The sequence below is a fragment of the Megascapheus bottae genome, chromosome 24, assembly GCF_031878675.1.
Source record: "Megascapheus bottae isolate mThoBot1 chromosome 24, mThoBot2.hap1, whole genome shotgun sequence".
In the NCBI taxonomy this organism is placed as follows: Eukaryota; Metazoa; Chordata; class Mammalia; order Rodentia; family Geomyidae; genus Megascapheus; species Megascapheus bottae.
Window position 1 is genome coordinate 13337054 of NC_143532.1, and position 16241 is coordinate 13353294.

At 49.8% G+C, this 16241-nt stretch overlaps 1 protein-coding gene across 1 annotated transcript; it reads left to right on the forward strand.

Annotated features, from left to right (window-relative positions):
* The first annotated feature begins 662 nt into the window (after positions 1 to 662).
* On the forward strand, positions 663 to 15975 carry Tk2 (thymidine kinase 2). The gene is made up of 10 exons (XM_090357528.1): positions 663 to 812; positions 1536 to 1567; positions 2483 to 2557; positions 3267 to 3320; positions 5556 to 5645; positions 7282 to 7355; positions 11515 to 11603; positions 12156 to 12235; positions 13398 to 13478; positions 14468 to 15975. Exons 1-10 carry the CDS (start codon positions 698 to 700, stop codon positions 14564 to 14566), a joined length of 789 nt encoding a protein of 262 aa, XP_090213654.1. The 5' UTR covers positions 663 to 697; the 3' UTR covers positions 14567 to 15975.
* Positions 15976 to 16241: the final 266 nt, after the last annotated feature.

Here is a 16241-nt window from a genome sequence, read left to right on the forward strand (position 1 = left end):
CTCCGGGCTGCTTCTGGGTTCCTAATATCTGGGAGTAGTCCTGGCCATTTATAATTTGCTATCTCGTACATTTCCTTTTTTGTTCTTCTGTCAATAAATTACCTCATCGTTCAATTTGGTTCCGAGTCTGTGGTCTGTGCCCTGGCGGGTGCCAGTGGCTATGTAATCCTAGCTACTCAGGGGGCTGAGATCTGAGGATTGAGGTTCAAAGCCAGCCGGGCCACCAAAGTCCCTGAGACTCTTATTTCCAATGAACCACCAGAAAACTGGAAGTGGAGCTGTGGCTCCAGGGGTTGAACCTTAGCCTATTGCGAAGAAGCTCAGGGACAGCGCCCAGGTGCCCAGGTCCTGAATTCAAGAATGACTTTCCCAGGACCGGAGTGAAGACAGCCCCTCTCAGGGTGGTTGAGAGGAAAGGGGGCCTGCGTTCAATTCAATGACCCGCAGAGATTCACCCATCAGTCCCTGAAATTAGTAAGCCACCCATCTTCCAGATCTTCTCAAATCCTAGGTGCGTCCTGCCAGCTGCGGGAGGCGCAGCGCCCAGCCCGGGATCCCTTGCGTCCCCGCCCGGGGTTCGGAAAGCAGCGCCGGTCCCTTTAAGGCGGGGCGGCCAGCTGGGGAGGGGCGGGGAGCGGGCCGGGGCTCCGCCCCCGGGCACCGGAAGGAAGCGGGCGCTGGGTCCGGCCGCCTGGCGATGCTGCTGCGGTCGCTGCGGGGCTGGGCCGCGGGGGCGCTGCGGGGGGGCCGGCCGGGGACCCCCGGGGGCCCGGCCGCGGGCTCCGGGCCTCGGCGCCGCGCTTGGCTTCCGGGTAACTCGTGCCTCGCTCCCTGCTCGCTGGCGTCGCGCCGCGTCCTTACGCCCCAACCCCTGGATCTAGAGGGCCCGGGAGCCTCTCGGGCCGACGCCTGGTCTCGAACCCGCAGCCATCGGGTGGGGCGGCGGGGTCCGGAACGCTTTCCTCCCTATGCAGCTCAGGCTTGGGTCTCAGTGGAGGCGGGGGCTGCGTCTCCACCCCAGGCGGGTGGCATGGGACCCTCCCTTGCAGAAATGTGAGTGGCCCCGTCGTGGCCTGCGCTGTTCTCAGGCTGCTGAGCGGTGCCCAAACTGCCTTCCCGGTGGATGGAGAGGCATAGCAGCCCTGGCCTAATGGATAACCCACGCCACTGGTGCCCACCCCAATCTCTGACCGTAGGTCCTGGCTGCCCCCTATCCAAGCCAGAAAAGCATGGGGAACCGGAAAGTTTTAATATGCCCAGTAGAAGAGTTGGAGCATCCCAGCGATGTGTGCACAGCACCCAGGCCCAGCTACACCGAGTCACACCAGTGTTACTAGCAAGCTCGCCTGCTCCACCCCCAGCCCCCCGCGGGGGGTCCCAGGAATAGAAAACACCTTTACGTCTGGAAGTGATTTATAACTATTATTGTTTAAGGTGACAATTTAAGTTTAGCAAATTAGGGTAGAGAAGAATGAGTTACTTAAAACAGTTTTAAAAAAAAAACCAACGATTTCTTTCTTTTTTTTTTTTTGTAGATAGAGCAAATGAAAAAGAGAAAAAGTCAGTGGTAAGTTCCGCTGTAGGATGATTTTTATTTTATTTAGTTGTGAGGCGGGAAGTGAATGGGTATTCCTTCATAGTAAAAAAAAAAAAAGAAAGAAAAAAATGCAAGGGGATTGCCAGGGTTATGCAAATCAGTTACCATCCCTGAGCTTCAGACCTCCTCTCCAGTGTGTCCACAGATGTGTATTCCTGTCCTTTAGAGGGATACTGCCAAAGCTGGATGGGGTGACTAGGGGAGAATTCTTGCCCTGTGTAGGGAATGTTGCTTTCATTGGGTGGGGCAGCCCATATTTTTGGGGGGGGGAGGGACTACCACTTCCTGTGCAGTGTTGAGGCTGATATATAGGGAGGGGGATCAGAGAGAGCCCACGAGGGTCCCCAGATGTGAGTTCATTGTGAAGTGTTTTGAGATGCTGGCTTTTAGACCCTCTGGGTTCTTGGGCCTTCCACAGGAGGCACTGTCACTGCTCTGGTTTTTCAGTTTAGACCTGGACTGAGCCATGTTTTCAGCATCCTCAGGTCTCTCAGTTTCAGATGACCTGTCATGGGATCCAGTTCTCAATCTCTATAAACACATGAGTGTATTTCCTTAATTATTCTCTCTCCTGTATCAAGGTTAGAGGAGGTTCACATTGGACTTGGATACAAGGATGCTCTAGCTAGATAGAACTCAGGCCATATTTTGGTCATCATCATTCCAGAGGTTCAGTTTCTTAAGGGAACTGGAAATCAGTACCTGCATTAACTGGGGAGGGGGTGAAGGTTGACTGCAGGCGGCACGAGCAAAAGTTTCCTAAGGAGGGGAGTTTGATTAACCTGGCCAAGTCTTGGACTGAGTCTGCTGTTCACTTGAGCCCTTCCTTGTTCCTTATTCCCAGGGCTTCACTTGCAGTTCTAATGTGTATTTGTATCTTGCTAGATTTGTGTCGAGGGCAATATTGCAAGTGGAAAGACAACATGCCTGGAGTTCTTTTCCAATACGACAGACATTGAGGTATGGAGTTTGAGATGATGCCAGAGCCCTGGATAGAACAAAGAGAAGATAAATCCTCCCTGTCTTGGCATTAGTGCTCTTTCTCCTCTGCTTAGAGGTCAGAACTCTAGACTCTCTGGCCTTGGGATGTTGGAGGCTTCTGGGTTCCTGGGCCATTAGCTGGAGACCGAATTGCTTCCCTAGCTTTCAGATGTGGATATGGAATGAGCCGTGCTTCCAGCATTCTCAGATGACCTGTCATGGGACATAGTACCCAGCCTCTGTAATCATAATCACATAAGTAAATTTCTCTATTTCTCTCACATGTATCTATCTCGGCAGTCATATTGTGGGCTCTGTTCCATAGAGGTCCCTGGGTAAGACATAGCTAGCATGTTCTGGGGCCAGAACCTAGTTCAGGTGCTTGGCTCCAGAGGCCTCTGTTAAATTCCATTGTGTGGAAACCTTCACTGGCTTTGGGCAGACACTGAGCATTTAGATGTGGCCAAGGTTCAGTGGTCTTCAGATTATTTCTGGAGGTTGTGCATCTACATGGAGCTGTGGCCTCCCAGAGGGGGTTGCTTGACTGACAGGCTCAAGCACCTGAATCTTCACACACACACACACACACACACACACACATACACACACACACACACACACACACACACACACAGAGTTTAGAGCTATGCAGCTCTCAGTAGCTCTGTCCTGTTTTCTTTCTTTCCAGGTGTTAATGGAGCCTGTGCTCAAGTGGAGAAATGTCCGTGGCCATAATCCTCTGGTGAGTGGTTTATTTTCTGCCCAAAGCCTTCAATGCTTAGGAATGGTTTCACTGGAACCCGAGCCGAGCCTGTCTGGGCATTGTCTTCCCTGTTAGCTGAGAATACGGAATTAGATAACAGGAAGGACAAGCAGAAAATGGTGACATGGTAGTGTTCTGAAAGCAAGGATCTGAAGCCTGTGTGTGCACACAGAGTGAAAGTGCCTCCTCTTGTCTGTCTCAAACTATCTCAAGTGGCTATCGGAACCTAAACTGTCTTTGGGTGTAAGTAGCCAGCCTCCTGCGAATGCATGCTCTGGATGTGTGTTTAGCAATACACAGGGGCTACTGCCGCCTCTGCCCACCCTGGGGCTACTTGCCTTCTTTCCCATGATGCATTTAGAAAGTAGAGTCCATAGTGTGCACGTGACCCTTGACGCTCCATTCAGAGTACTCTGCTTTAATTGCTTGAGAGAGCCAGGTAGGCTAAGCACGGTGATGCCTGCCTCTAATCCTAACCATGTGGGAGGCAGACATAGAAGGATCATGGTCTGATACTCGCCTGCACAAATAACACAAGATCCTATTTGTATTTAAAAAGGAAAAGATTGGAGGCATGGCTTAAGTGACAGAGCATCAGCCAGGGGATGAAAGTGCCAGAGACCAAGTTAGAGTCCTGGCCTTTAAACAGCAACAACAACAACAACAATAAAAACCTCAGGATATGGTTCAAGTGGTAAAATACCTACCTAGTAAGCTCAAGGCTCTTAGTTCAAATCCCAGTACTGCCAATAAAGAGACATAGATAGAAGGTAATGTGTGTCCCGCCAAAGAGAGCTTAAGAAGGAGATGCGGGTTCTAGGTTTGCATCTTACCACACAGGGGCAATTAATGTTAATTTTCAAATAGCGGAAACTACAGCTTAAATTGCCCAAGGTCAGCTGGCTCATGCCTGTAATCCTAGCTGTACTGGAGGCTGAGATGTGAAGATCATGGTTTGAAGCCAGCCTGGGCACTACCAAAAAAAGCCAGAAATGGAGCTGTGACTCAGGTGGTAGAGTGCTAGCCTTAAGCAAAAGAAGCTTAGGACAGTGCCCAGGCCCTGAGTTTAAGCCTCCAGGACTGGTGTGAGTGCTGTGAGCAGGCGCGCGCACACACACACACACACACACACACACACACACACACACTGCCCACTGTCACATAGCTGATACATGACAGATGGAGGTTTGAACCTGGAATGTGGAAATTTATGCTGCTATGCTGCCCCTTCATTTTTAGCAACACAGTCGAGCTCATTAGGCTCTGAATTCCAATGTGGACAGGACCTGGGTCTGTTTTGTTCACCCTTGTCTAGTCTTTGCTAAGTGCTTGTTCATTCACTCATTTGTCCATTTATTCAGCCTGTCTTCTACATGCAGGCACTGTGTGGGTGCCCAGACAATGAGCAGTTCACAGTCCCTGATCTCCTCTCCCTCAGTTTCCAGCATGGGGAGGCAGGAGACGATTGGATGTAGAATTTGGTGGGCGGGATGGGAATGACAGTTGAAGCAGGTGGAAGGTGTTACATAAGTAAGGCTAAAGCTCTGAATCTTTAAATAACCCCTCAGAGATGTGAACTGGATTTGACTTTGTGTGTGTGTGTGTGTGTGTGTGTGTGTGTGTGTGTGTGTGTGTGTGAACAGACAGAATTCTAATCACCTCTGACTGTAACAAAGAAAGCTTCCCCCAGGAAGCAGGAGGGGAGCGCACTTGTGATGAGGGATGACAGCTGGAGTTGTAAGGTCAGGGATTAAAGGTGACAGAAGTCTGGTGAGGCCAAGTATTCTTGGTCAAGTAGTGTTTCCATTGAGAGTGTTATAATAAAATACATACAGCCGAATTGAGTGTTTGCCCCTCGTTTCTGTGCTGGACAGATGAGCAGGATGCACACTGTAATGAGACGTGGTGGTTCATCACTGATTGGGTCTCTGATTCAGGGAGCGCTTCCTGGAGCCACGAACTCCTGACCTTTCACCCATAGTCAGGAGAGTTTGTAGTTTTCACGGCAGAGCACAGAAGTGCCCTGGGTTTGCATCAAGTGAAAATAGACAACAACAACACCCCCCCCCAAAAAAAAGGAAAATGACAAAAAAAATAAGATGATTAGTAAGTGACTGTGGGGTAGGAAGTGTTTTGTATTTGAGGGGAATAGAATGAGGGAGCTTGGGCTTCTGCTTGGAAGAGGTGACATTTGACATGTTCTCCTCTCTGCAGAGTCTGATGTACGGCGATGCCCACCGATGGGGCCTCACTCTGCAGACATACGTGCAGCTCACCATGCTGGACCAGCACACTCGCCCCCAGGTATTGAGTGTCCCATTTTTGTGTCCCCAAGTGAGGTTTCTTTCAAGTTAAGGAAATGAATGCCAGGGAGGGAAGTCCTACTGGAAGAGCAGCTAGGCATTCTGTGCTGGTGGCAAGTTCCCTGAGGACCAGCATCCGGCATCCCCCCACCCACCTCAGCTAGCCAGGGGTCACCCTGAACTCACATCTTCAGGACCTGAGAACTTGTTGGAAATGTACAACCTCCTCCCTCCAGCCCCCTGCTGCCTCATCTACTGAGTCAGAATTTGTGGCAAGTTGGCCTGGCCTCTGTGCTCTATCCAGCTGTCAGGGATCTCCATGTTCCAGAACTGCTGATCTAACATTCACCAGCTCTGGCTTTAAATTCAGATTCATGGGGGAAGGCACCAGACTGGCTCAGCTTGAGCCATGTGGCTGGTTCTGGCTCCCTGTGGTACTAGTGTAGAGAGATGTGGACACTGTGGATGGAAACAACCCACTGGGAATATACTGTGTCTGGCTGGAAAGGTTCCAATTGGTTCCTGTAGATAAAAGCTATAAGCACATCTAAGATATCAGTCAGAGAGCCTCTTGTCAGAGGGACAAGTATTTAAGACAACCACATGACTTGATAAGATCTGGCCAGTGTCAGCCGGCACACACTCATACAGTCTGTTAATGCTAGCACAACCATTGGGCTGAGCAGTTTGATTCAAGTGTGTGTGAGCACCTACCTATAGCTCTCCTATCTGTCTATTGACCCAGATCAGTAGCTTTTAAAATCAGAAGGTGTAAGTAGAGTCTGGTGAATTCACTCCACCCATATTTCCTTATAATTGGTACCAGTCAGAATATCTGCAATTATCCCATTTCCCCTTGACTGGCTCCATATTTCCCCAGTGGACAATCAATTGCAAACCTAAACTGTATCTAGTGTTATCAGAGTACGGTAGGTCTTGGGTGGAAATCTTTTGCTAAGAAGATGGAGAGGGAAGTGGGTTGAGTAGGAAAGAAGAAGCAGGAGGGAGGTGGCTGAATTGGGAGTCAGGAAAAGATGGTCAAAAGAGCTCCAGAGCCATAGAGCAGTACTTTCCACTGGGTGTGGAGGATATGGCCCGCTCCTTCTTTCCCAAGGGACATTAGACAAGGAAACAGTCTGTGGAAGACCTGAGCAGCTGGCAGAGAAAGGTGACATTCAGTCATCTTCCCACTGGGCCTGGTCCTTCTGGTTTTCACAGAGTCCCCCAGAAGGCCACCCTGACCCCAGCCAGGTCAGGCAATATCCTTGTAAGCACATTTACTCTGTTCAGGGCCATCTCTACCCAGAGTCTCCAGTGGATAGCATGTGGCAGTTTCTAGGCTTCCCACATTCCAGCTGAGCCTAGAAAAGGAAGTTGCTGGCACCCGTCAACCTTGTGTGTTCCTGTGCTGTCCTCTCAGTTCAGGGTGAGGACAGGTCAGGGTGGAGGGCAGAGCACAGCAGAGCCTCCGGACAGTCTCTGCTCTTCCTTGGGTCCTGCTCCTGTTTCCTATGGCTCCTGATCTCTCTGTATTCAGAAAATATGGGAACATGCTGGATAGGACCGGACATGGTTTTCAGGGTGTCCTGACTCCTCTTCTTCTTGAGTTACTAGACCACCTTTTTGTTTTCCTCTAGATGTCACCTGTTCGGTTGATGGAGAGGTCGATTCACAGTGCAAGATACATTTTTGTAGAGAACCTGTATAGAAGGTACCATAGTTTGCATGGTTGATAATTTATTGAACCACTCTTTGTTTTTGTCACTTGTGGGGCTTGAACTCGGTGCCTGGGTACTGTCCCTAAGCTCTGTTGCTCAAGGCTAGTACTTTACCACTTTGAGCTACAACATCACTTCCATTTTCTGATGGCTAATTGGAGATAAAACTTTCTTCATGGGCTGGCTTTGAATGTCAAATCTCAGCCTCCTGAGTAGCTAGGATTACAGGTATGAGCCACTGGTACCTGGATATATATATATATATATATATAGATGAATATATATTCTATATATTAGATAAGGGCTATGAGGCTCCTTGACCCGTGTCTCCCAGCCCAAAGGACTGAGTTTTGAAATGATATTGCAACTCATTCATTCATTCATTCAAATATGGGTACTGACTGTTGAGTCAGTTATGAGTTGCCATAGCAATGCTATGTAACACGTAATCACGGGTCAGTGAGGGTGGTTGACCAGGCAGCTTCCTAATGTTGGCAAGGCTAGTGGGATGGCTGGGGCGGGGGCTGAGCTAGGATGGATTTGGCTAACGCTGCCCAGGGTAGCTCATCTTCCTCCTTATTTGGCTAACGCTGCCCAGGGCAGCTCATCTTCCTCCTTCTTGCTTGCGATCCTTTTGGGACCAGAAACAAGCCTGGGGTTGCTAGTAGTTCATGGTAGACAAAATAGATATGATTAAGATGGCTGTGCTCATGTCAAGCTGGGCCCCTTATGGCTCTTTTGGGTCTGAGTTTGGCTGGATCATTTGCCCATACCTGGAACGAGTACAAGAGCTCAGCCAGGCTGTGGCATGTGTGAGGTACCAGTTCTCTCCTGCCCCAGAGCTTATGTTTCTAGGAAATACAAGGGAAGTTTCCCAGTGGGCTGTGATGTCTCTCTCATAGGCAGGGTAGTGAGTTTCTGTCTCCCTTCAGGGCTGCACTTGGGCTTTTTCTCAGGAGTCCTACCAGCTTTGGATAGGGACCTGTTGGGGCCTGGAAGAAGGGGTCATGGCAGACACAGCTTGCTGTCTGCAGTTTCAGGCTTGGATAGCCAGAAAAGCCCAATAGTACTCACAGTAGCCTGGAATTCTGTGTCTCAATAAGAAGTAAAATTTCCCTAAGGGAATCCTTGCTTTGGGGAACTTGAACATGTGAGGAAGTCACCTAGGGAGAGAAAGAGCCCCAAGTTTTTTAACCTTGCCCCCATTTCTCAGCTGGGTTAAGGAAGGCAGAAAGAGGCAATTATGTCCTTGGGAGTCTGAAAGGGTTGTGTTAATTGCTGAAGAGGAAGATTCTGGGTACAGGGTGTCCCGAAAGATGGGAACTTGTGAGGTGTGGGCCCCAGGCAATGAAAAGCTGATGGTGGTGAATGAGCTTCAAGAGGCCATGCAGGCCATTGTACAGCCAACCCCGTGGGCTGAAAAATTGAATGCAGATGTTTTACAAGATTGCTGCCTGGATCTCCTTTCCTCAGAACAGAAATAAAAGAACGGAGTGGGGCCCAGCTGACGGGTCAGTGGCTGACTCACCTGGCATGTGGGGACAATGAGTGAGTCCTCCCACCTCTCCAGCAGGCCCTGAACTTGTGGCCCCTCCCCTGCTCTGTTCCCCACCAAGGCCTGCATCACTGGTCTGAGATTGCAGCTTTCTGTTCACAGACTCTAGGGGTTTGGGCCACAGAGGGTCTGCCCAAATAACATGGGGCCTAACTTTCTCTACCCACAGTTTTCCTCCTAAGTTGGAACTAAACCTGGCCTCACAAAGAAGAAATTTATACAGAATAGCTAGTGTTTGACTTGGAGATTTTTTTTCTTGCTTCTCTCTTTTTTTGGGAGTGGGAGGGGGTGAGGAGGGAACAACAAAATCTTACTACGTAGTGCAGGCCAGTCTGGAAGTAGTGATCTTGATGTAACTGGATCCAGGTCCCTGGGTTTTGTGGCTAGAAAGTCCTTGATCTCATTTCAGAAAGAATTCAGAGAGGTACCCAGAGGAGGCGTACACAGGTTTATGAAGGCAAAGTAGAGTTTAAAAAAAAGCCAAAATGCTCCCTCCAGGTGGGTTGGTAGCATGCTAAGGAGGAAGCACTGTACTGGGGGGGGGGTCCCATGACCTCAAGCTTTTATTGGGGTTTGTTGTCACGGGGGTGGTCATCCTGGAATACTGGGTTAATGTGTCAGCAACTTCCAGAGACTCGATTAGACATCATCAACTCCTCCCAAGCGGTAGGTGGGGGAGCTCGTGGGTCCTAGATGGTCCAGCTAAGACTGACCTTTTCCACAGGCTATGCTATCAACAGTCCAGGATGTCATTCTTTAAATATCCAAGCCTACCTTTGCAGTCATCCTTTTCCCCAGCCTTCTGTCTAACTCTGGATCACAGGCCTGAACCACCATGCGTGGCCTGTAGCTTCATTTCTTAAACGTTACACACTCTCAGGTGAATGGACTAGGTTGATTTTGGTGCCTCTGTATTTTCCTGTTCCATATCTTGTTCCTGTCCTCCGTACGATTCCTTGATGGTGAGAGTGTAATTGTCATGTCATGCTTTGCCTTGCTGGCAGGAAAGAGCAGGTGTCATGCTGGCTATTTGTCCCTCGCTCTTCAGACTGTGTCCCCCCTTCATTGGTTCAGTTTGGGCTCATAGGGCAAGGAGATGCCCTGCACTTCCCAAAGCTTGAGTTGGGGCCAGGTTTCTGGCAGCAAGGACATGTCCTGAAGAAGAAATGGGTTACTGAGAAGACAGGTGGGCAAGGAGGCAGCCTCAGGTCCTTGCCTTAATGGTGGTACCTGCATGTCACTGTGTTGGAGTCCCTTTTGCAATTTCGTAGCTTTCTTCCCACTCCTCCCTCCTCTGCATATTCTTCACTTCCTCCACTCGTAACCAGGTCAGTGGGTATCATACTTCCTGCTGTCTCATTAAGCTCAGCTCAGCCCTGCAGAGAGTATCTGATGGCCCCAGGGTCAACAGAGACTGTCCTCCAGTCTGTACCAGGCCTTGTATTTGGGTCCCATTGGAAAGCTTGTGTCCTTAGTCTCCTGGAACAACTTCCTCATACCTTTTCACCTCACCTCCTCCCATCTCCATCCCTTCCAGTGGGGCTGGAGTTGGTCCACACTGAGGCATGGACCAGTCACTTTCCCTGCCTTTCAGAAGCTCTGGCTTGTTTGCTTTCTTCATGTCCAGCCTGGCCGCAGCCAGAGCCAAAAGGATTCCCCACAGGGAGGTTTCCTCTCCGGGCCCCATGCTGGCTCCTACTGCTTCTGAGCCTGTGCCCTTTGGCTGCTGCCATCCCTGCCTTTCCCTCCATCCATGTCCTTTCAGGGCAGAGGATGCCCAGGACGCCAGAGCAGTCACTTGACTCCTCTCACTCTTGGCTCACCCTGTCCCCTTGCTTTCTAAGCTAACATTTGAGACACATAACAATGCCCCTCCCTGCCCACTCTTGATTTGAGAACTAACGTGTGGTTAAAACTTAGAAAATACAAAAAGATACAAAGCAAAAAAAAGTAAGGTGTCCTATAGTTCTTGAGCTCAGAGAAAAGCTCTGTTAATGCTCTGGCATTTGTTTTTCTAGCTGTTTCAAATCATGTGGATGAATATTTTTGAAACTCTGGCCAGGGTCATACTGTGTACACAGTATTATGTCCTGCTGTGTTCACTGAGCATTGGATTCGAAGCATTTCCTGTGTTATTAAGTATTGCTCACAGTATGCTTCCAGTTGCTGCATGGTTTTCTGGTATATAGATAGACCAAGATTTTGTTTCTCATTATCTTTAATTGTACTCCAGCAAGCACCCATGATTCTTACCACAAAAGAAATTTCTAGGAGGGAAATTGATTTGCTGTTCCCAACTTGAATGCTATCTCCATTCTCAGGGGACAAACTTCCAAGGGCCTTTCTGTGCCTGGAGTTCAAACTCCAGGTGCATTTTCCCTTAGTGCCCTGGCCCTCCCTCCCATTGTGTCACACACTGTCCCTTGCAGAGAAGATCAGAAATGCCCAGGGCCCCGGCTTACTGCTCATCCAACATGGTGCCAGGTGCACTTGATGATGCCCTTCAACAAAAGGCCTCCTGTGGCTCCTTTTTGGAGACTGGCACAGCCCAGAAACTTTCTCAAAGGGAACTATAACCCTTCTAATTTTCTCTGCAGTGGGAAGATGCCGGAAGTGGATTATGTGGTTCTGTCTGAATGGTTTGACTGGATCATGAGGAACATAAATGTGTCTGTAGATCTGATTGGTAAGATGGTCACCCGTGCCCCCTGCCTGTTAGTTTTCCTGGACCCGGCCAGGCTGTAGGCTTGTCAGGATCTTGTCCTACAGGGACATCCTGCAGAGGTGGGGAGCTTGATTCTATCCTCTTGTGCATTCCATCTTTTCCCTATGGGTAGACAGAATGCAGGGGCTTCTGCCCAATCACACAGGAGGTCTCTGGCCTGTCCCCTTAGCGGCCCTCTCCTGGTCCCACTCCATCCAAGCTTGGATTCATGGGTTTTCTGGGTTGTGATGGTGGGCGGGGTAGGGGGCGGGATAGGGGGTGGAGAACCGAAATTGGACATGGTACTGAGGCTCCAGCCACACCCATGGGTGGAATTGCTTTTACTCTCACAGTGACCCTGTGGAGCTGAAATATCAGATGGGAATGGGAATTTGGGATGAGGCCAGTGGATCTGAGAGCTAGACCCCTGGGCTGAGGCTCCAGCTCAGTGAGTTGGCTCTTCTTCATCCTGAGCCCATGTGCCTTCCTTGATTTACTCAAGCCATGTTTTGCTTTCTTTTTTGAAAACCTCAGTTTATCTCCGGACCACTCCTGAAACCTGTTACCAGAGATTAAAGATGAGATGTAGGGAAGAGGAGAAGATCATTCCCCTGGTAAGAGGTCAGAGACAACTGGGAACCACCTCTAGCCCCACCAGCTTCTCCTTCCCCTCCCGTGATGTGGACACAGGAAGAGCTGGGGGAGGGTAAACTCTTCACTCCCTCTGTGGTTGGCAGATCCTTGTTCTGCATTCCATGGTCTGGTGCAAAGCTTCTGTACCACGGATCTCAGAGGTCCCCTTTCCTCCCTCTTCTGCCTGCCTTGGCAGTGCCAGGCCCTGGGGACTGCTGGACCTGGATTCTCTGGATCCTTACTAGAGTGAGTTCTGGGAGGGCAGAGCTGAGCCTCTCACTCCCTGGTGCAGGTAGTGTTTAGTTAGCCACGTGCTGCACGTGCATGACGCTCAGTGCTGGTACTCTGAGCCCAGAGCAGGGCAGCCTTGCCTGTTGTTCTGTCTTAAGGTTCCCGTCAGGGCTAACGGAGGCTGTTGTAACAGGCTTGGTTTGTTCTTCCACCTCCTTCACTCCAAACTCCAGCCTCTGGCATGGGTGTAATCCCAGAGCAACATCACACCCATGTGATCTTCCAGCTCAAGACCCTCTAGGCCTCACGGCTGTCTGCAAGTCCTTGTAGCATGACCCCATAGGACCTAGTCCCAGCGGTCTGTGGCACCATCTCTCTCAGCCCCCTGCTGTCCATGCTGTGGCCATAAGAAACTAGATATGGGTCATGCACACAGGTGACATCCTGGAATTCTGCAGAAGTGCTTTTGTGCAGTGGTTTCCTCTGTCTTTAAAGATCAGCTCAGATATCACTTCCTCTAAGAAGCCTTCCCTGACTTTTTCTCCTCCATTGTGCTTCCCTGCGTCTTGGGCTTGCTTAGGACTGCATAATGATAGTATTGGTTTATGTTTTTGCTCCTCAACCCTCATTAAGTCCTGAGTTTTCACAGGTGTGATCTTATTCTATGTCCTCAGTATATGAGCTGGTACTTGGCAGTTGCTTAGTGAATTTTGAACTGAATACCTCATGAGTATTCAGAGGCTGGACAAGCATTCAGTGGGATGTCATATACCCTATACTAAGATATACCATGTCAAGAGTCTAATGATTTTGACCACGTTCTGTGGACAAACATGGCTCCTGGTTCTAGGGAAAGCTTGATGATGTGCTGCCACAACTTCCAACAGCCTGACAGCCTTCATTCCTTGGCAGGAGTACCTGGAAGCCATTCACCACCTGTATGAGGAGTGGCTCATCACTGGAAGCGTCTTCCCAGTAGAGGCCCCTGTCCTGGTAAGTGAGAATCCCCAAGGAGGGCAAAGGGATGTCAACCACCCTGTAGATGGGGATGGTCCAGTGAGAGGAGGGAGGGAGGAAAGCTGGAAAGGACGTCTCTCTTAGTCCTCATTCTTCTGTGGCTGAGTCTCAGAGTGACTCAAGACACACCCGAGGGAAGGCCACTTGTCCTAGTGCTGTGACACCTGCTGCTTTAACACTGTGTCACCCGGTACCAGCTGCAGATGGAGAGCCTCTGTATCTGCGTTTGGAGCTTTCAGACGGTGGTCCCTCTGCTGTGACCTTCCCTCCTCAGCTTACCTTTGTTGGTGATTCAAGGTCATCAGCAGGAAGGGCAGTGGCACGGTGGTGCCCTTGGGAGGTGCTGAAGTGTGCAGGGGTATTTGCCCACCCTTCTGCTGCCTGTCAGTTCCGGTGCTAGCTTTTCACCATGACCCTCCTTTCTTTTTGCGGACACGCATCAGCCCAGCAGCATTTCCTGCCGCTCAGCCCCTGTGCTCTGGTTTGCTCTGCCCCAGATTCTGAGGCTGTTACATGGAAAACAGGAAGATCATGAACTTTTTGTACATGGCCTTGGGATGTACACTCTTTCAACTGTTACATGACACTATTGGTAAAGGACATATCGGGGGATTTAAAAGCTTTCCCTTTATTAGGAAAAATATTAGAGACTATAAAATGATGAGAGGGACTGGGGTATACCTCAGTGGTAGAGTATTGGCCTAGCATGTGGGAGGCTCTGAGCTCCATCTCCAAGACCCCAGGGATACACATTAGTGAAAAAAGACCAGAGGAGAAACAGCATTCCTGAGCCCTCTGCAAAGCCTCGTTCAGAGCAGGCTGCCTTAGAGCTGGGGCTGTTTGACTTCAGCCTTCCTTGCCTTTCTGCCTGCACCCTTGGGTTTCTGCAACTCTCCTCTCCTGCCCACCTAGGGAAGACGATGTGGAGGTCCACACAGCCAGTGACACGTGTGCTTCATTTCCAGGTGATCGAGGCCAACCACAACATGGAGAAAATGTTAGAGCTCTTTGAACAAAACCGGGCTCGGATTTTTACTCCAGAGAATTGGAAGCATGGCCCATAGGGTGGGAGAGATGTGGAGGATCATGGCAGGGAGATGCCTGCAGCCACCAAGGTAGCTATTAGGTGCAATTAGAAAAAAAAAAAAGAAATTTCTTATGATAGGCTCCGGGCTGGCCAGATTTATTTCCCTAATGGCCTTTTCTCCTTGGCTGATGTCTTCGTTTTGGGACCAATGGACTTACCTGTCACGTAACCATATCACCTCTCGGCTTCCCACTGCCTGGTCTCTCCTCTGAAGCCCTAGGAAGAATACTTGTTGTAAGCCAGTGTCATGTTCTGCTTTCAGACCACCCCGCAGGGCGAGGAGGCAATCTTAACATATTCTAGGTGAGGATTTGAAGCTCAGAGAGGTCCAGGGACTCCCCAAGGCCATACAGCCATCTCCACTGGCCTGGCCTGCCTCATCTCGAGTTTTATTCTCTACTCACCTTGCTGCCTCAACCCCTCACATCTTTGTGGGGAGAGCAGATCTCACCCCCTCTGTTTTGAGCAGCTCTCAAGGACAATCAGATTTTCTAGACCTTCATAAAACTATGCTGTTTGGCTCTGGCCTAGTGGTCCATGATTTCTTGGCACAGGGTTGCTGGAGCCTGAACTCCTGCTCATCTGGATGTGGACAGCCACAGAAGAGTCCCACATTGGCTTCCTTGGGGATGAAGGCGCTGCCCAAGGAGCAGGCAGGGACATAGCGGTAGATCCTGGCTGTTCTGCCCAGTGCCCAGTGGGGCCAGGGAGTGGCCAGCTCAACTTGTGAAGCTCTCTTATTTCCTCATGTTCCAAGAGATTTGTCCTTGGAGTTACTGTCTTGATTTAAGTCTTTTGAAATGGTTTTCCATTCCAGGGGACATCTCAGGGCACAGGGCCTGAAACCATCTTTACTGGACCAGAAGATAGTTTGGTTTCATTCAGCTGTAGCAGCACTGATGGCTAAGCCACATCATGAAATGAATGGGAAGCAAGGGGAAGGAAGACCTTCTTCTTTGGGAGTGGTTACAGGAAAAGGATCTTGAAGCATTGCTGCTCCTGACGTTTGGGGAGGGGGTGGGAAGCCCCCCCCCCCCGACTACATAAGCACTGTGAATTCTGGAGAAAGTGCAGGCAGTTGAAAATTAAGGATTCCCTCCAGATGTGAACATCTGTGCACTAAGCCTCCCAACAGCCCCCAGGAGTGCTAAGAGGTCAAGGATTCTAGTTCCTGGTCCTATCTGGACCAGTTCTTAGACCCAAATACTGCTAATTAGCTAGAAAACAGGAAGGCAGGAACTTCAGTACCAGAAATCCTTATGTGTTGGGACCATCTTTGAGAATTTATAAACAGTACATTCCCCCTTGGCTCAAGCTGAGCATTTGTTTTGAAAAAAATGTGATTTTCCTCTTGCTTAATGGTAGCCAATAAATCTGTCACCTAAACCCTGATGTTCATTTTCAAGCACTACCCAAGCCAGGGACTTTAGTTCCGGGCAATCTCCTTTGCCATTCTTATTTTTAAACACCACATTTCTTTATTTTTTTATCTTGTGTGTGTGTGTGTGTGTGTGTGTGTGTGTGTGTGTGTATGTTGAACCAGGCCCTTATCCGTGCTATGTAAGCACTCTATCACTGAGCTGTATCTGCACCCTTCCCATGCCCTAGCACCTGTGTCACCATGTGGCCATTGTCTGTCTCTGGCTGTGATG